The following is a 19,354-nucleotide window of genomic DNA, read 5'->3' on the forward strand; positions in this document are numbered from 1 at the left end:
ATTTGAGAATTGTATAATTCTTTATTTTCGTTAGATTATCGTCAAACACTATGAGCAACATTCAGATTTTTTTTTTTCCGATAAATTGTTACTTATTTAACCCCTTCATTTATATTCTTATCATCATTTTATTTAAGGAAAAATAATAAAAAATATTTGAAAACTTTAAGTTTTAATGATAAAGATAAAATAAAAGATAAAGTGAATAATATAAGGATTGACTTTTTAATGTAAAAATATGATTTTTCGTTAAATTGAACGGTACCAGAAGTTTTTTGTTAAAACCCCTTTTTATTTAAGACTATAATAGAAACTATTCAAATTTATTGAAAAAATTCGGTTAACTATTCTTTTTTATTTAATTCCAAAGAATAAAAATAAATCAAATTGCTAACTTGTGTATTCTCCAAGACTTGCTGGTTAATATATTAAATTGAGCCCGCCCAAATTTCCAGCCCTACTTTCTGAGAGTTGAGAGTGAAGCTCATAGCCATGGCGGAGAAGGAAAGCACCAAAGCAAGCGGTCCAGCCAAGAGGAAGCCGAAGGTCATATTTGGCACCAAAGCACTTCAGACGAGCGACGGCGATGGAGCTTCGAGCTTAATCGGTGGCATAGTCGAGAAAGGTATTTCCAATATGCCGCTGTCGGGCCCCACTCCACCGCCTCGGCCGACGGTTCTTCCTTTCCCCGTCGCTCGCCACCGTTCCGCCGGCCCGGTAACCCCTGCAAGTTTGTTACTTTGATCACCACTGTGAAAAGTTTAAAATTTGATAATTTGGTCACATAGGTGAAAAGTTTTGATTTTTTTGTTTGGTTGATAAGAAAGTTTGATAATTTAGGGAAAACGGTGAATATATACATGAATTGTGATTGTTTTTGGTTGATTTTACAGCATTGGGGTCCGGTGAATAGTAAATTGGGTGGTGAGGAGGATGGTGGTGAAGGGGATGATGAGAATGATGAAGATGTTATGGACTTCGAACACATCAGGGATTTCGCTATACGGGTTGAGAGGAAGAAGAAGAAGGATATGGACTTCAGTAAGTGGGCAGAGAAGGAGCTTGATGATAATAGCTCAAGAACTTTAAGGGAAACAATGGAATTTAGTGCTAGAAAAATTGAGTCAAATAAATTGCATTCCCGGCAAAAGAATGAACATGTATTTGCATTGGGTAACTCGAAGATTGAACAAGAATTTGTGTTGGGTAACTCGAAGAGCGAACAAGAATCTGTGTTGGGTAACTCGAAGAGTGAACAAGAATCTGTGTTTAACAACATGGAAATTGAAGCGGACGTGAATGCAAATTCCATGCCTGATAATATTCGAAATGAACAAGGGGCGTCTGTGTCACTTGAGGCTCAGATTGATGAAGAGAACCGTGCACGGTTGCAAGGGATGTCTGCAGATGAGATTGAAGAAGCACAGGAGGAGATCATGGGGAGACTGGACCCTGCATTGCTCCAAGTACTCAAAAGGAGGGGTGAAGAGAAATTGAGGAAGCAAAGAAGCCCCAGCTCAGATAACAATGAACCAAAAGCTTCCTCTAGCTCTCACAGTGGGCCGTCTCATGTGGCTACAAAAATTACTTCAAATGATACACAAACTTCGGTTAATGATAGATTGGAGCAGAATTCAGGCAAAGCCAGTGGCAGTTTGTGGAATGCTTGGAGTGAGAGAGTCCAGGCTGTTAGGGACTTAAGGTTTTCCTTGGATGGAACTGTTATTATAAATGGCTTCCACCAGATATCTCAGAGTAGTAAGTTTTAATGCTTGTTTATATGATTTTTCGGCAGAAGCTAATTTTCTTTTTCATTCCATATTTGAAGAGATTATGGTCTCCTCATCACTCCTGTTTTGTTTTCTATTTTTACTGTTTTATTTTCTCCAAACATGGGACTTAGTTTTGTAGTTGAATTTTCTCTTAATATGAAATTTGTAGCATCTTAATTTTTATTTGTATGGGAAGCACAACTGCACTGAATGATATTACTTTTAAAATGATGAATATACCTCAATAGAGCAACAGGTAAAATTTTCTCCCATTGTACAGGTGATTTATCTGAGCGTGACTACCTGCGTACTGAGGGGGATCCCAGTGCTGCTGGTTATACAATTAAAGAAGCAGTGTCTCTTACTAGGAGTATGGTAAGTTTATATTCTTGATTGCTACAATAGTACACCAACTGTTTTGATAATGTAATTTTTTTTTTTTTAATTTCTCTAAATTTGATGATATACTATGTCCATGACCCTGGGTCTATTATATTATGTGTCAAATCTTGTTGCTACTGGTAAAGTTTGTGTCCTGATTTCAATTATCTTGTTTTACCATATGCTGCTTGGTGGTTTTAGATTCCTGGACAGCGGACACTGGCTTTGCATTTCCTTTCAACTGTGCTTGATAAGGCATTACAAAATATTCAAGCACAAGATCAGTTTATTGGAAAAGATGCTAGTAAACTCGACAAATCTGCTGACTGGGAAGCCGTTTGGGCTTATGCACTTGGCCCAGAACCTGAGCTTATTTTATCTCTTAGGTGAATAATATCTGGATCCTTATGTTCCAAAATTTTGTTGAAACCAGCCATACCTAAAGTGTCCACCTTCATCTCATAAACTTACTCTTATGTTCGATTGTTTTGTGGTGTTATTGCATACTAGTTGATATTTCAAACACGATTATGCCACCTTTCTGATTATCTGAGTTTTTTTTACTGGATATTTTTGCAATTTAACCTCTAATTTATTGTAGGATATGTCTGGATGATAACCACAATAATGTAGTTCTGGCTTGTGCCAAAGTTCTTCACCGCATATTAAGCTGTGATGTGAATGAGAGCTTCTTTGACGTCTCAGAGGTAGGGTTTTTCTTTTCTGTTCTTATTCTTATTCTAATCGTGCAACCGATATCTACAGCTGTGGCAATAGGAGCATGATTTGGTAATACGTTTCTTTGTTCTTTTTCTACTTTTATGAAGTTTTAATCTATCAGTTTTTTATTACTTCAAGCTTAATATATTCTGCTCTCAGAAAATAGCAACCCTGCATATGGATATATTTACCGCCCCTGTATTCAGAAGCAAACCAGAGATTGATGTTGGTTTCCTTCGTGGTGGATTTTGGAAGTACAATGCCAAGCCTTCTAATGTTTTTGCTCTTGATGAGGAAATTATTGATGATGAGACTGAAGGGAAACGTACCATTCAGGATGATGTTGTAGTTGCTGGACAAGATTTTGTGGCAGGTTTGGTGCGGATGGGAATCCTTCCACGGCTTCGCTATGTTTTGGAGGTTAGTCCTTTATTTTCTTTCTATTCAGGACAACTATAAGAGCTATGCAGGGATTTGATAGTCACTCAAGCTTCCCAAGATTTATAATAGAGAACCAAATACTAATCTAAATTCAGACCCTCACCTCCTTCCCTCGTAGTGGGACTTTGACATTCATACTGCATGTCTGTAATCTTTTGTTAGTTGATGTAGAGAGTTTGTTTAATGTTACTAAATTGCACAGCATCTTTAACATTAAACATGAGTGTAACACATCAGAAAGTGCATAAGTGCCAAGCTTGAAGGATTCCTAAACTCTTAACACAAGGCTATTGGTGTGTCGTGTGTGTGCGCATACATTTTTTTTTTTCACAATTTTTTTCTGATTCTTCTATCAAGGTAACGAGGGCTGAACTACATTCTTAGTTCCCATTGTTGGATGGATGTAAATGTCGGTTTGTGGTATATGACAGAACACAGATTCAACAATTAATAGTGTTAAAAATATAGTAAGATGCTGCTAGAAAAGTTTTATACTTAAGGACTTTTTATGAACTTGAGGAAAGACCTGCAATTACCTCCTAAAGTGTATTGTTTTACGTGGTTTCAGTCAGACCCTATGGCGGCTTTGGAAGAATACACAATCTCTATACTTATTGCAATTGCAAGGCATTCCCCAAAATGTGCGGTTGCAATCATGAATTGTGAAAGGCTTCTTGAAGCAATTATCAGCAGATTTATTGCAAAAGACACTTTAGATATCCAGCCTTCTAAAATAAAGTCTGTTAGACTTCTAAAGGTAAGCAGTTTCTGTACAACTTTTATGTCCAATTGTCTCGCATGTTTTGTTCCTGGTGAACTATTATAAGGGAATTATGCCTGCATTTAATTCTGGATAAAACTAATACTTTTATCCTTATTTTTGTGTATATAAAAGGTGTTGGCTCAATGTGATCGGAAGAACTGTGTTGCTTTTATAAAGAATGGGACTTTCCAAACTATGACATGGCATTTGTATCAATCTATTTCCTTCCTTGACAACTGGGTAAAATCTGGAAAGGAAAACTGTAAACTTTCTTCGGCTTTGAAGGTTGAACAACTGCGTTTTTGGAAGGTTTTTATTCAGCATGGCTATTGCGTGTCATACTTCTCTGATATTTTCCGTAACTTGTGCTTGTGGCTGAACCCACCTACAATTGAAAAACTTATTGAGAATGATGTACTTTGTGAATTTGCATCCATCTCTGCTGAGGGATACCTTGTTCTGGAGGCTTTGGCTAGAAGGCTCCCAAGTCAGTTCTCACAGATGCGTCTGAGTAATGAAATCTCTGAGCACTCTGGTTACGGAACTGAATTCTGGTCTTGGAGCCAGGTTGGTCCAATGGTTGATATAGCTCTAAAGTGGATAGTTTTGAAGAATGATCCCAGCATATGCAAGTTCTTTGAGAGAGAAAATGGAAGTCGTGGTGGTCTTACTGCCCAGGATTTATCAGTCACTTCCTTGTTATGGGTGTATTCAGCTGTAGTACACATGCTTTTCAGAGTGCTTGAAAGGGTGATACCGGATGATTCTGTCCACTCGTTTGAAAGTGGTGGTCATGTGCCATGGCTTCCAGAGTTTGTTCCTAAAATGGGACTTGAAATGATTAAAAATGGGTTTATGGGCCATTCAGATACTCTTGATGCAAAATATGGAATAGATCCCAAGGGAGATGGCTCTTTCATTGAGAAACTGTGCCATTTGAGAAATCTGGGTAACTGTGAAACATCATTAGCTTCTGTATGTTGCTTACAGGGGTTGGTGGGGATTATCGTTAGCATCGATAAATTGATAGTGTTAGCCAGGACAGGGGTCCAAACACCTCCCCAAAATTACACTTCATCTAGAGAAGAGAAAATACTCAAGGACGGTTTACTTAAGGGGTCTTTGGTTGAATTGAGAAGTGTGCAAAATACTTTTATGAAGTTAGTTGCTTCTGAGTGGCCCCGTGTGCAGTCCATTGAGATGTTCGGCAGGGGAGGACCTGCTCCCGGGGTGGGAGTTGGCTGGGGTGCCTCTGGTGGAGGATATTGGTCTGGTACTGTTTTGTTATCACAGGCAGATGCAAGATTTCTCGTTTACTTACTTGAAACTTGGAAGCTTGTGTCCAATTTTGATAGCCCCACAGAAGAAGAAATGACTTTTACTATGCTGGCAATTAATTCATCTTTAGGAGCATGTGTAGGTGCTGGACCAACAGACGTTATGTGACAAAGGCGTTAAATATTTTGCTTGATGTATCTGTTCTTAAGTATCTTGATCGCTGTATTCAACGTTTTCTTTCCTCAAATGGGGGAATGAAACTGTTTGATTGGGATTATAAAGAAGAGGATTACCTACTCTTTAGTAAAACATTAGCTTCTCATTTCAGCGACAGATGGTTATCTGTAAAGAAAAAGCTCAACGATAGTGATGGCATGAAATCCTCTGATAGTAAATCACTGAAAAAGGGTAAAGCTTCCCTCAATACCATATACGAGGAATCGGACACACCACCTATGATCAGTCAAAATTGCACATCTTTAGTTGCAGAGTGGGCTCACCAGAGACTGCCACTACCCATTTCCTGGTTTCTCAGTCCAATCTCGACCCTTTGTGATAGCAAGCATGCAGGTCTTAAGAAGTTCTCCAATTTACAAGATCTCATGCAGGATCAAGGTGATTTTCTTGGAGTTGCCAAATCTGGGCTTTTCTTCCTTTTGGGTATTGAAGCACTGTCCAGTTTCTTACCAGTTGACGTCCCATCCCCAGTTAATAGTGTTTCGTTGGTTTGGAAATTGCATTCTCTATCTGTGATCTTACTCGTTGGAATGGGTGTGGTTGAGGAGGAGAAGAGTAGGGTTGTTTTTGGAGCTTTACAAGATCTCTATGGGAATCTTGTTCATCAGGCAAGGCCCTCTACCTTATTGCCAGAACCTAGAAACGAAAACAACCTGGAGGTTCTGGCATTCCAATCAGAGGTTCACGAGAGTTACTCAGTATTTATTGAAACTCTTGTGGATCAGTTTTCTGCTGTATCTTATGGTGATTTGATATATGCCCGGCAAGTTGCAGTTTATCTGCATCGTTGTGTGGAAGCTCCTGTGCGCCTTGCTGCCTGGAATACACTAACCAACTCTCGTGTTCTTGAACTTCTGCCACCTCTTGAGAAATGCTTTACTGATGCAGAGGGGTACCTTGAACCTGCTGAGGTACGCTGATTAGTCATTGACTTGTTTGTGCTATTCAGTATTTACTTGATATGAGAATTGAGTGATTTGTTATTCAGTTTTGAGTTTTGAATGTTGTGTGCGAGATAAAAATTATAATAATGAGAATGAAAATTAGTGGCCTTATTATGACAAAGGTGATAAAAATTTATCTGGTGCTTGTGCAGGATAATCCAGGTATTTTGGAGGCGTACGTTAAGTCATGGACTTCTGGTGCCCTCGATAGGACTGCAAGTCGAGGATCACTTGCATATAAAATGGTTATCCACCACCTTTCGGCTTTCATTTTCAACTCATACGCTGGTGACAAGCTATTGCTTAGGAATAAGCTTTCAAGGTCTCTTTTGCGAGACTTCTCTCTGAAGCAGCAACATGAGGTATGCATATTTTTCTTACAATCGTTAAAACCCTTCCGTGTTCATCTTGCAGTAAGTCTGCCTAGAGAGTAGGTTGTGTCTACCAAGTGGGTGAAACATAAATGTACAAAATATGCCTTCTTACACTGAATGTATAGCATGAATGTTCATTCAGAACTCCCTCTGTGTTGAAAATGATTATGGACTGTGCCATATTACGATACTATAAATACGTAATTCCATAATAACTATTCATATCAAAACTGCTTTCTCCTCGTCTCCACGAATCAACATTTGAGAGAGAATCTAATGCAATGTGGAATGTAATTGCAGGCTATGATGCTGAACCTTATTCAATATAACAAGCCATCTATACCTCATGAGACCAAGCATGAGGATGGAGTGCCTCTGGGGAATGACGTTGAGAAGAGGTTCGAGTTACTGAACGAAACTTGTGAATTAAATTCCTCACTTTTAGCTGCTGTGGAGAAGCTAAAGTCATCCTTAAAGAACAATCTGTCGTGAGCAATTCTGCACTTAGTATGCTTTTTTTTTTTTTTTTTTTTGTATGTGAGAGAGGCCGGCTAGGTCAATCAAATGTGTTTGCATAGATTGATCAATTTTCTAACTTGTAGACGACTGAACTAAAACTCCGGTAACGTCTGTACATAATAAAGTTAACAGGAATTCTTTTGACACCCTCGATCCAGCTTCTGTAAATCCAGTATGAAATAGCATTGGATTTTGGCCAAATAAGACGAGGCTCCTTCAGAGAGTTGTTGAAGTTCAAGTATCTACAGTTTTCGCCTTGAATTTGAAAACGAAAATCATTAACTTCTTTCGAGTTAGATTTGCCAATTTAGTGCCCAGCCCGCCATCCCTTCCCCACCTCCTCCGTAGTTCCCTTCCCGCAGCCACAAGCCGCTTGTCCCCGTGGTGGCTTTCTTCTTTTCTGTTCTTTTTTAATTTTCTTTGGCGTTTTTACTTTCTAAAGAAAAATTAGACATATTTCGGCTCATTGCACTCGGGACAATTGTGTAACTTCTTGAATTAACCGCAAAACAATACACAATTTTTCTTTTTTTTTCATGCATGGATCTTGTCATATCCCAACCAGAGATCCTTCAACATCTTCTTCAAGCCAGAATGATTTAGAAGCAATGAATTTGGTTTTAGAAGCATACGTTTAACAATTTGTAGCATCATATCGTAGTTCCGGTTGGTTGTAGGACACTATGCTTTCATGTGCATCAACTCTACGACGACTATTAGGATGGAAAATCTTAACAACTAGGATGCAATTCTTGCTGAGTTTCTTTCAACAATTTATTGTACTTCTCGGGACCTGTGGACGAATTTTTGTCCATATTGAGCAAAGCATTAGGGTAAACATCATTCAATATCACTTGTCGTCATCAACAAGGCCAGATGAAGAAGGTTCATGCCTAAGTGCCCACTGCCGGAGGATGTTGACATTGTAATGGGTGATTCTCGATGATAAGTCCAATTAGAGTAAGTGTGTACCATCCCATTCATATACAAATGATCTCAGTTTTCGTCCAGTGTCATCCAAACACAATTGGTACATTTCACACACAGACACCTCATACGATTCTAAGCATTGCAAGGGTTGCTTGTAAATTGAATAAATTTGTCCATCCCATACAAGTATTGATCACAAATTCTATCTTGCAACTTGCTCCACTCTCTGTCCATTGTGCATTTTTTCGGAGAATTTAGTCATCATAATAATTTGACACACGCTTGAGAGCCCCTTTATGCCTCCGGTGATGATCTTATCCCATAAAGTGCACTTTTTGCGGTTTGCGATTCACACGACTATTTTTTATTGTAAAAAATTTGGCAGGATATCCCTAGATTCCCTAGATGCACGACTTAGATATTTTAAACAAATATCTAGTATGCACTTGGAGAGCATAAGGGGATAGAACAAGATTTTGCACAATCCAAACTTAGGCTACGTTCATCGCAAACAACAAATACATACTAGTGCACTTCTGAATTGACCGAACTAGTCACAAACTGCATCTACAAACACATCTAACTGACTCTCAAATTGGTGATCAACAAAATAAAAACCCTAAATAAAAAATTTATCCCAAATCCGAATTTGTAAATCCTTATATCGAACCCGAATTCAAAACCAAGATACCCGTCCTTCAGCTTCCTCCAAATGCCCAATCTGCAGCAGTTGCACCACAAATTCCAATTCTTTAAGGGAATAGAATGTGAGGCGAATGAAAGGAGATGAGGGAGAGGTGAGTGAAAGGAGAGCGGAGAGAAGGGTAAGTTGAGTCGTTCGTGGCAGAACGACAGAGGGAGAAAACGAGTTTGAGAAAGAAGATGCATGTTGCAACTAAGTGAAATCTTGAGAGAGAGAGAGAGAGAGAGAGAGAGAGAGAGAGAGATAGATAGAGAGAGAGAGAGAGAGTATAAAAGGAAAAGATGGTTGACGGCTAAGTGAAATCGTGAGAGAGTGATAAAATGATATAAAAAGTTCATAACAATACTTAGATACTCAAAGATGAGTAGGAACTCCTACTTAAAATTTCTCAAAATTGTTCGTTGTCAATTTATAGAACTTTATGTTTATAATCAGAACCATTCATATTATAAATCACCTTGTAAAGATCACATTTGCAAAAAATTAATTAAAATTAAGGTTGTTTAGTCATCAAATTGTTTAAAAACAAATGAAACTGTCTATGTATTTGCTCCAATAGATTGACTAAACGACCTTAGTTTTAATTTGCTTTTTGCAAAGATGATCTTTACAGTGTGATTCATAGTATAAACGGTTCTGATCATAAACATAAAGCTAAGTGATTAAAATACTAAGAGTTTTACTAAGGGCTGGTTTGATATTGCTGTACTTTGAAAAAAAGCCGCTTCTGCTGTGAGAATAAGCAGCTGTGAAATAAAGCAGTAGAGTGTTTGGTAAACTTTTTTGTAAAAGTGTTTTTGGAAAAAAAAAAAAAAAAAAAAGAAAAAAAAAAGCAGTATGATAGTGTTTGGTGAACTTTTATGTAAAACAGATGTGATTGTGCGAAATGACCAAAAATGATATAATACTAGATGTGCTATTAATTTAATTTTCTTAACAAATATAGGTTAATTTTCTTTACAATTTTTAATCCACTATTGCCATTTTTTTTTAATTTCATTCCAACATTATCTAGTCATTAATCTTACGATATTTTAACCACTTTGCCATTTTTTATTCCATTCCATTATCCTCTTGTCTTCTTCTTCAATGATACATTTGCAAGCACTCCATCCAAATCCTCTCTCTTTGAAAAGCTCAAATCACCTTTTTTTTTTTTTTAATTTTTTTTTTATCCGAATCCCTTCCAGCGCCGATCAAACGGCTTTGATTTATACAAAAGCAGGACCCGATCCAAAGCCAAAATGAACCTTAAAGACTCGGAGCTTCTGGTTCTAGAGAGAGAAAGAAGAGAGAGAGAGACAGACTCATGAAGAGCTCTAGGAGAAATGGAGGAGGGTATTTATGAGATTGTGAAAGTTTCATTAATTAATTACAGCAAAAATTGAAAGCAAGTCGAGTACTTGGTACCTGGAAGGTGATGGCGGTGTGGTGCTGAGACCGACGGAGAGAAAGGAAAAGGAGGAGGAGGAAGAGGTGCAGCGGTAGGAGGGAAGAGGGGCGTGTAGAGTGTTTTGCGAGAGAGAAAGAGAGAGTGCAGAGTGTAGGAATCAGGAGAAGGAGAAAGGAGAAAGGAGAAAGGAGGGGGCAATATTGGCAAATTGAAAAAATTCATTAACTTGGTACTGTAGCTCTGTGTTTTGAATAATAAGCGACTTCTTGAAGCTGCAAAATGCAGCTTCCACTTTTTGGCTTTTTTTTTTTCATGTGAAACTTTGAAATAAAGCTGTTTTGGGATGTTTACCAAACACCAAAACCCCTACTAGCTTTTTTCATCCTAGCTTTTTTTTTAATCACCTCAATTCCAAACTGCACCTAAGAGTTTTGAGTAGGAGTTCCTACTCATCTTTAAGTAGCCAAGTATTGCTCAAAAGGAAAAGATGGTTGATGGCTAAGTGAAATCGTGAGAGAGTGACGGCTAGGGTTTGAAAAAAATGTCGTAACTAATAGTTATCCAACAATATAAATATGGGGTGTGATATCCACACCCTTTTTTACTTCTCACACACCCTTCTAATTTTCAGCTGTCGGATCAAAGAATTGAATAAGATCAAAAGATATAAATTAACAAAAAGTGTGTGAGAAGTAAAAATGGATGTGTGAATAGCATATCCCTATAAATATATGTTATATTATAACAGCAAAAGTTGACAGCTGGCTCAGTGGCTATTGGCTAAGATCGGATGTCATGGGTTCTTGTCCATCTAGCTTCACTTTTCAAGGTAATTAACCTACGTTATTTTTAAATAATATCAAAATGTATAAATGTCGGTTTGGTTCGGTTGAACCAAAAATTCACAAGCTCTAAACCAAGTTTCAAATCGAACTGGCTGGTTCCGGATAAAAGCCGAACCAAAGATGTTTCAAAACTGAAAAATTCGGGTTGGTTTCGGTTCGGGTTCGGGTTCGGTCGGGATCAGAATTTTCCAGATTTTTTTCTAGCCCTACACACACATATATAATTAAAACTTACTAATTCATAACTAAGAGACAAAGACAAATATTTCCTTTAATTTTCTTCCAATCCAATCACAAACCTACAAAATAAAAATTAATGAATAACACATTAAACAAAACAATATTAACAAATAGGAAATTAACCTTAAATCAATTGGGAGAGAGAGAGAGAGAGAGAGAGAGAGAGAGAGAGAGAGAGAGAGAGAGAGTTAAAAAAATGGAGCGTAATTGTAAAGGTTTGCTCGACAAAATATGAGTTTGGTTGCTTGAGGTTTTTTACTAGATGAAATGTGTCGTCGGGCAAAGTGTTTATACCATTGGGCAAAGGGCCACACTGACCTATAAGAAATCCACCGACAAAAAATTTGCTTAACGATTTGATCCTTGCCCCACGAAAACTTTTCATCGTGTAACGACTTTGGCAAAACCCTAAATGTTGACCAGATTTGCTCGATCAAATGAAAGTTTTGTCCGGTAGAATTGCTTAACCCGACGAAATGTGGTTCGCCGGGCCACATTTCGAAAGGCAAGGACTATTTTCTAGTACCGTCTGCTCTAAGATGCGGTTCTTCTCGCCTTTAGCATCATGAGGGTTCTAGTACGTCTCACAATATTAAAATAAAAAACCACAACCCAATTAGTCTCCAAAAGTTATGCAAACACCTTTTTATTGTTTTATTTTACCAAACTCCCAAAACATCTTTCTCAACACATGTATCTCGTGGAGCTTGGTCGATGTTACAGCTTAGATAAAGTGTCTTAACTAATTTCCAGTAATCCAACATTGTTAGGTCAGATACTTAAAGTAAGCACATTTTCCATATGTATCTAGTACTTTTTGTAAAGATACTGCTTCAAAGATTGAGTAATTGAAGAAAAGGATTTGAATCAATCGCGCATAGGATTCCACAGGATACATTTATAATAAAAAAAAAATTAAATTAAATATTGAGTAATTGAATCTTTGGTACAGACCCAATGAAATTCATGGATTACATCAACACTAATCACATGTAATTAACCAAAGAATAAACTTGATGCGACTCTAAACTATTTGGCTTCTACTAATTGACGCGACTCTAAGCTATTAGACTTCTACAATGTCCAATTGGTCCTAGTGGAAGACCAATAGCTTAGAGTCACATCAAAACTGCAATCTCTTCTCCTAAACAATAGCGGAGCTACACTGGGGGCAATGTATGCTTACGACCCCAATAACCTAGTGCTCCTCCTTGTATTTTGTTGTCTTGACCTCATAATTAGTTCAAAGAAGACCAAATTTGAGGGTGTAGGTGGAGTGGTGCTAGGTATTTTGCATACCATCCAATTGGAATTTGGCTTCATCAATGGGACTGGAGATACGAATTTTACTTCCTAATTCATCTTTCGCTTGCCAATTAGAATATTAAAGAATTCATTTAATTACGTCTCTCATTAATTGTTTCAGCAACTATCTTCTTATTAAGTCTTGAAATTGATCACAATTTACATTATCATGCCTACTATCAATGATGGAGTTTTAGTTTTCTTTTCAATGGATTGAATTGATCTAATAATTGAGCATTTGTAAGACTCATGGCAACTGATCACATATATTTGGTAACTTTTTTAATACAACGATATATTTATACTCAAGGGTGGGGGAATGAATTGGCTGTGAACTCATCATTCACGAGACTCGAACCTAAGAACTCTCACTTACAAGTGAAGAGTAATAGTATTAGATAGTAGTATTAAGTGAGACATGCATTAATACTTACAAGTAGGTTAATTCATTAAGTTTTTTTTTTCCTTGTGAAAAGCTTATTTCTCATGACCCCATTATTACAAAATTCTGGCTCCGCCATTGCTCCTAAATATTATATATACAGTGCTAGCTCATAGCCAAAGAGACACAGACAGAGAAATGGAAGATAATCAAAGTGTGCTAACATGGGAAGAGGAAGAAGAACATGCCAAGGTGGATGTGTGGAAATATGTGTTCGGGTTCGTTGAAATCGCGGTGGTAAAATGTGCTATTGAGCTCGGAATAGCTGAAGCAATTGAAACCCGTGGAAGCCCGATGACCCTCTTAGAGCTCTCTTCTGCTTTAAGATGCGATCCTTCTCACCTTTACCGCATCATGAGGGTTCTAGTACATCTCAAAATATTCAAAGAACAAACCACAATCCAATTAGGCTCCAAAAGTTATGCACAATCACCTTTGTCCCGCCTATTACTGAAATCCGGAGAAAATAGCATGGCGGCACTGATCTTGCTGGAGAGTAGTCCGACAATGCTGGCACCATGGCACAGCCTAAGTTCCCGAGTTCAAGGAAATCTTAGGAATCCAGTGTTTGAGGAAGTACACGGTAAGGACCTATGGAGCTTTGGCGTGGCCAACCCTGATCACAACAAGCTCTTCAATGAAGCAATGGCTTGTGATGCAAGGTTGGCTGTGCCTGCATTGGTTAAAAGTTGTGTAGAGGTGTTCAAAGGGGTTGGCACACTAGTAGATGTGGGAGGGGGTAATGGGACTGCTTTGCGCTTGTTGGTTGAGGCTTGTCCTTGGATTCAAGGCATCAACTTTGATCTTCCTCATGTTGTCTCTGATGCTCAGAAGCCTGACCGCATTGAGAATGTGGGAGGCGACATGTTTGATTGTGTTCCGAAGGCTGATGCTGTAATTATCAAGGTTAGTGTTTATAGTTTGTGAAATAAATATTTAAATCATGATAAAGGAATAAAGAATGGTCTGACAAAGAAAGACAGAGAAAAGAAATGTTAGACCTAAATTGACGTATTCGTTGATCACATGATGTGTCCTTAAATGCTTACTTATTAAGATCATATAAACATTATTTATTAACACATCAACTGTTCCATCATGAGCTTCAAAAAGAGGGTGATTCCTCAACAATTTTTTTTGCTCAACAAGACATGTTACGTTAATTTACGTTTTCTTCATTTGCAGTGGGTTCTTCACGACTGGGGAGACGATGATTGCATCCGCATCCTGAAGAAGTGCAGGGAAGCTATTCCTATAGACAAGGGGAAGGTGATCATCGTAGAAGCTGTTATTGACGAAAAAGATGAGAAAGCAAACTCAAAGCTAACAAATGCGAGACTGATGCTGGACATGGTGATGATCGCCCATACAGGCACAGGCAAAGAAAGGACCATGGAGGAATGGGAATATGTTCTTGGGGAGGCTGGCTTTAGTCGACACACAATCACACCTATTCATGCTATCCAATCTGTTATTCAAGCTTTTCCTTAAATTTAAAGAATACAATGTTAAGGGTGTGGATTTGTATTCTCAAATAAGTGTTTGCTTGTATTTTTCTAGTTACTTTTTGGTGTTTTTCCTGTTGAAACTTGTAAGATTGTCAAAATTGTTAAGTTAATTACCTTTACTCTTGCTTTGTGTAACCAGTTTGTAGTTTTTCGAAGATTGGCAATAAATTTTATGAAATGAGCTGTGGCTGCTATGTACCTTTCTATCTCAGTAGGAATATTTTGGGAAACCAAGTTCTTAGCTCTCCAATGTCTTTTTGCGTTAGCTTGGTCTTTTGATGTCCTTTGAGACAAAATCAAAGGATGAAACGTGATCTACTTGGCGACTTAACTTTTCCTTGTCTTTTAAGGCTTAGCCTTACGGTAATTGTTCTATTTGATATACCTAGTTAGAAGCTTTCATAGTAATGCGTCATGAGCCGTTATTATCTAACAGTTTGGAGTTATTATTAGCAAAATTGGATTTCCTTTGCCCAAGAATATCGACGTTTTGGATGAAATTTATTTCATACTTTTGTCATGATAAAAACTCAACAGAAGGCTTTCTATGTTGATATGAGGCTGTGAGCGTGAAGTTGATTTCAACAGTTATTTTCTAGACGCTAATTAAGCTCAGCTTGCTCCGTTGCACAATGTAGATGCTGGTTTTGATTTCTTTTTCCCCCACAATCTAGCTGCTGGTGAATGAAGGAAGCACTCAGTTTACCAAACCCTAATCCGAACACGTGTAGCTCGATCCATTAACTGATGTCAAGTAACAAAGCCCTGCGCATCTATGCTTATTTTTTGTTCTGGTTGCTTGGCGCCAATACTAGGTTCATTTGTAGGAACTGATCCATTCGTTATTATTTCACTCCTCTTGTAGTTTATGCCTAACCATTCTCCTTGGGACTAAAAGTTTCAGTGGTAATATCTTTCGAAATCTACATTGATTGCATTTTATTTTAACCCTTCTCTTCAGACACTAGGCATCTTCGAAAAAGTGCTTCACGTTCAAAATAGCATATACAAATTATTGGGAGGGGACCGGTTATAATTTTCAGGCTTTAAACATGAAACAGCTTTATTTTGATCAGCTTTATTTACAATTTAGTGATGTCTAGTCGGTATCGTATCTACATAGATCCTTCCTTTTTGTTGTTTTAATTTACTAAACTCCCAAAACATCTACCTCAACACATGTATCTCGTGGAGCTTGATGTTACAGCTTATATAAAGTGCCTTAACTAATTGACACTAATCCAACTTTCTTAGACCACATACTTTTTCAGCAAGCACATTTTCCATATGTACCTAGTACTTTGGCAAAAATTGTATCAAAGATTGAGCAATTGTGGAAAAGTATTTGAACCAACCGCGCATAGGATTCCATGGGATATACACTATTTATGATAGGAAATTTATATTAGACATATATTAATTGAATCTTTGGTAAAACCCAATCAAATTGATGGATTACATCAATGCTAATCACATGTAATTAACCAAAGCATAAACTGCAATCTCTTCTCCAAAATATTATATATACAGTGCTAGCTTATAGCCCAAGACACACACACATAGAGAGATGGAAGATACTCAAAGAGTGTTAACATGGGAAGAGGAGGAAGAACATGCCAAGGTGGATGTGTGGAAATATGTTTTCGGGTTTGTTGAAATCGCGGTGGTAAAATGTGCCATTGAACTCGGAATAGCTGAAGCAATTGAAAGCCATGGAAGCCCCATGACACTCTTAGAACTCTCATCTGCTCTAAGTTGTGATCCTTCTCACCTTTACCGCGTCATGAGGATACTAGTCCACCTCAAAATATTCAAAGAAATAACCACAAACCAATTAGGCTCCAAAGGTTATGCACAAACACCTCTGTCTCACCGGCTACTGAAATCTGGAGAAAATAGCATGGCGGCGCTGATCTTGCTGGAGAGTAATCCGGTAATGCTGGCACCATGGCATGGCTTAAGTGCCCGAATTCGAGGAAATATTAGCAATCAATTGTTTGAGGAAGTACATGGGGAGGACATATGGAGCTTTGGTGCGGCCAATTCTGATCACAGCAAGCTTTTCAATGAAGCAATGACTTGTGATGTAAAGGCAGCTGTGCCTGCAGTGATTAAAAGTTGTATAGAGGTGTTCAAAGGCCTTGAGACAATAGTAGATGTCGGCGGGGGAAATGGGACTATGTTGCGCTTGTTGGTCGAGGGTTGCCCTTGGATTCGAGGCATTAACTTTGATCTTCCGCATGTTGTCTCTGCTGCTCAGGATTGTGATCGCGTTGAGAATGTTGGAGGTGACATGTTTGATCACGTTCCAAAGGCTGATGCAGTAATCATCAAGGTAAGCAATAAGCATTTATACTTTTTTTTATGGTAATACTAATAGAATTCGTCATATGTTAATTAATACGTCAACGTTCACATATCGAGTGGTCTGCTAATGCATTTGAGAAGAAAAAAAAATAATGTTAAGGGTGGCTCTTCTAGCCTTACTCTATTATTATCTCTCTATAAATTTTCTTGCTCAACAAATTCGTGTTATGATACACAGTGCGAGTTGGTTGATTGTAGGGGGTTCTTCATAACTGGGGTGACGATGACTGCATTCTTATCCTTAAAAAGTGCCGGGAAGCTATTCCTAAGGACACGGGGAAGGTGATAATCATAGATGCCGTTATCGACGAAAAATATGAGAATGAAGACAAGAAGCTAGCAAATCTGAAATTGATGTTAGATATGGTGATGATTGCCCATACTAACAAAGGCAAAGAAAGGAGCTTGAAGGAATGGGAATATATTCTTGGGGGGGCTGGCTTTAGTGGACACACTATCACACCTGTTGCTGCTATCCAATATTCTGTTATTCAAGCTTTTCCTTAAATTTAACGAACACAAAGTTAATGATGTGAATTTGTATTCTCAAATAAGTGTTTCATTGTAATTCTAAGTTTACTTTGTGGTCCTTTTGTCTTGCTTTGTGTAGTGTGCTTTGCAGTCTTTGGATGGTTGGCAATTAAAATTTGTGAAACTTGTTGTGGCTGTTGTAAGCCTTTCTATCTCAATGGGCATGTTTTTGGGCAATATGGTGCTATGCGAATATGGAACTTAATTGCAGGCAATGATGCTGATAAATAAAGGGCAAAGTTTTAAAAGAAATTTCACAAAACCACTTATCCAACTATGAGACTAAAAGCTTGAGGAGTAAAAACACTCCAACATGTACATCAAAAATTAGACCTTCGCCTTTTCGCTTTTATCTACTTTAGAATTTAGGGTATCATTGTAAGGCGTATATTAAAACACGACACATTAAGAACGACAACCATGAGCATGCATGAAACGTAGAATGAATGGAGAACTTACCTGAGTCCTGCCATGGAGAGTCTTCTCCACTGAAGCAGTCGCAAGTCCTTTTGCTAGGGAAATAGGGTTTAGCACAAAACAAAGATGATTACTGTGAGTGCAGGGACTTCTTCATATATTAATGACTATCCCTATAATCCGACCTATTAGCTGATTATATGAGACATTCCATATCAATTAAGGTATCATAATAGTCCTAAATGGTAATGATTTCTTTGTCAACTAATTAAGGTTTTTAAGATTAATTGCACTAAATAAGGACTCTTAGACCTAACCAGATAAGGCTCCATGATTTCTTCAACTATTTACTCGGATTGGCTCAGTTGCTTGTATGTCAAGAAACATCGAGCACATGTTCTTTGACACTCACAACTTACATTCTCTTACTTAAGTATCCAAACATGATCCTTACTTGGCTAAGTGATAGATGATCATTGAGTCCCTCAAAATTTGCAACTATACCTCTAACAACCTATCGCTAGTAGTTTAAATATTGGATTATAGAAAACAACATGTAACTGCTTCCACATGTGTCCTCTATTACCACAAATATCAAATTATGAGCACTATGTTGCTGACATCATTCGTTAATTCAGGTTGATAAGCAGAAAACCAACTCTTGAACTGAGCCTCATGCAAGCATGGCTCATATTTTGTCAAATAAAACAAAAATGTGAGAACAAAACAATCAGTATAACAAATCCAACATATCAGTTTAAGGAAACATAACAATAAAAGAGAGAAGAGGAACATGTAAGTGTTTTACTCCCACTCATTAACAGATCAAAAGTCTCTCGCACACTCATATTGTAGTTATGCTTCTTGAACACTACAACTGCCAAACTCTTGGTCATGGGATTAGCCGTCATGAGATCAGTGCCTACATGTTCAATATTCAGAAGACCCCTTATGAGATCAGTGCCTACATGTTCAATATTCAGAAGACCCTTTTCTCACTTCATCTCTAACATGCAGATACTTGATATCCATCAGCCTGCAAGCAATGGGTCTCTTGTCGTTCTTTGAAAAGAAGACAACTGCTCTATTGTCACAATATATAGTTATTGGTCTCTCAACTGAATCAACAACTTTCAGTCGTCCCTTGATAAAGTTTCTTGACCAAATTGCATGCTTAGTAGCAGTATATCAGCCAATAAATTTAGCCTCCATGGTTGAGGAAGCTGTTGCCTTTTTTTTGGAGC

General features: G+C 37.9%; 3 protein-coding genes across 4 annotated transcripts; all 3 read left to right on the forward strand.

Moving 5' to 3' along the window:
- Window positions 1-412: 412 nt before the first annotated feature.
- On the forward strand, window positions 413-7,575 carry LOC137725517 (transcriptional elongation regulator MINIYO). Its single transcript, XM_068464231.2, is given in 11 exon segments — window positions 413-717; window positions 894-1,758; window positions 2,053-2,147; window positions 2,355-2,539; window positions 2,755-2,860; window positions 3,033-3,293; window positions 3,883-4,071; window positions 4,210-5,512; window positions 5,515-6,503; window positions 6,689-6,898; window positions 7,211-7,575. Coding segments are annotated over 11 exon segments (4,620 nt in total). The 5' UTR covers window positions 413-492; the 3' UTR covers window positions 7,403-7,575.
- A 5,819-nt stretch (window positions 7,576-13,394) lies between these two features.
- On the forward strand, window positions 13,395-14,993 carry LOC137727081 (acetylserotonin O-methyltransferase-like). Its single transcript, XM_068466020.2, has 2 exons — window positions 13,395-14,193; window positions 14,473-14,993. Exons 1-2 carry the CDS (start codon window positions 13,426-13,428, stop codon window positions 14,776-14,778), a joined length of 1,074 nt encoding a protein of 357 aa, XP_068322121.2. The 5' UTR covers window positions 13,395-13,425; the 3' UTR covers window positions 14,779-14,993.
- A 1,251-nt stretch (window positions 14,994-16,244) lies between these two features.
- LOC137725233 (acetylserotonin O-methyltransferase) lies at window positions 16,245-17,870 on the forward strand. 2 transcript variants are annotated; one of them, XM_068463858.2, is made up of 2 exons: window positions 16,245-17,130; window positions 17,361-17,870. In XM_068463858.2, exons 1-2 carry the CDS (start codon window positions 16,363-16,365, stop codon window positions 17,667-17,669), a joined length of 1,077 nt encoding a protein of 358 aa, XP_068319959.2. In that variant the 5' UTR covers window positions 16,245-16,362; the 3' UTR covers window positions 17,670-17,870. The 2 variants fall into 2 exon arrangements, with proteins under 2 accessions (XP_068319959.2, XP_068319960.2); XM_068463859.2 differs by having other exon boundaries at window positions 16,256-17,130; window positions 17,341-17,870.
- The last annotated feature ends 1,484 nt before the right edge of the window (window positions 17,871-19,354 follow it).

This window comes from Pyrus communis, chromosome 5 (genome assembly GCF_041283825.1).
Source record: "Pyrus communis isolate YQ-2024b chromosome 5, ASM4128382v1, whole genome shotgun sequence".
NCBI lineage: Eukaryota > Viridiplantae > Streptophyta > Magnoliopsida > Rosales > Rosaceae > Pyrus > Pyrus communis.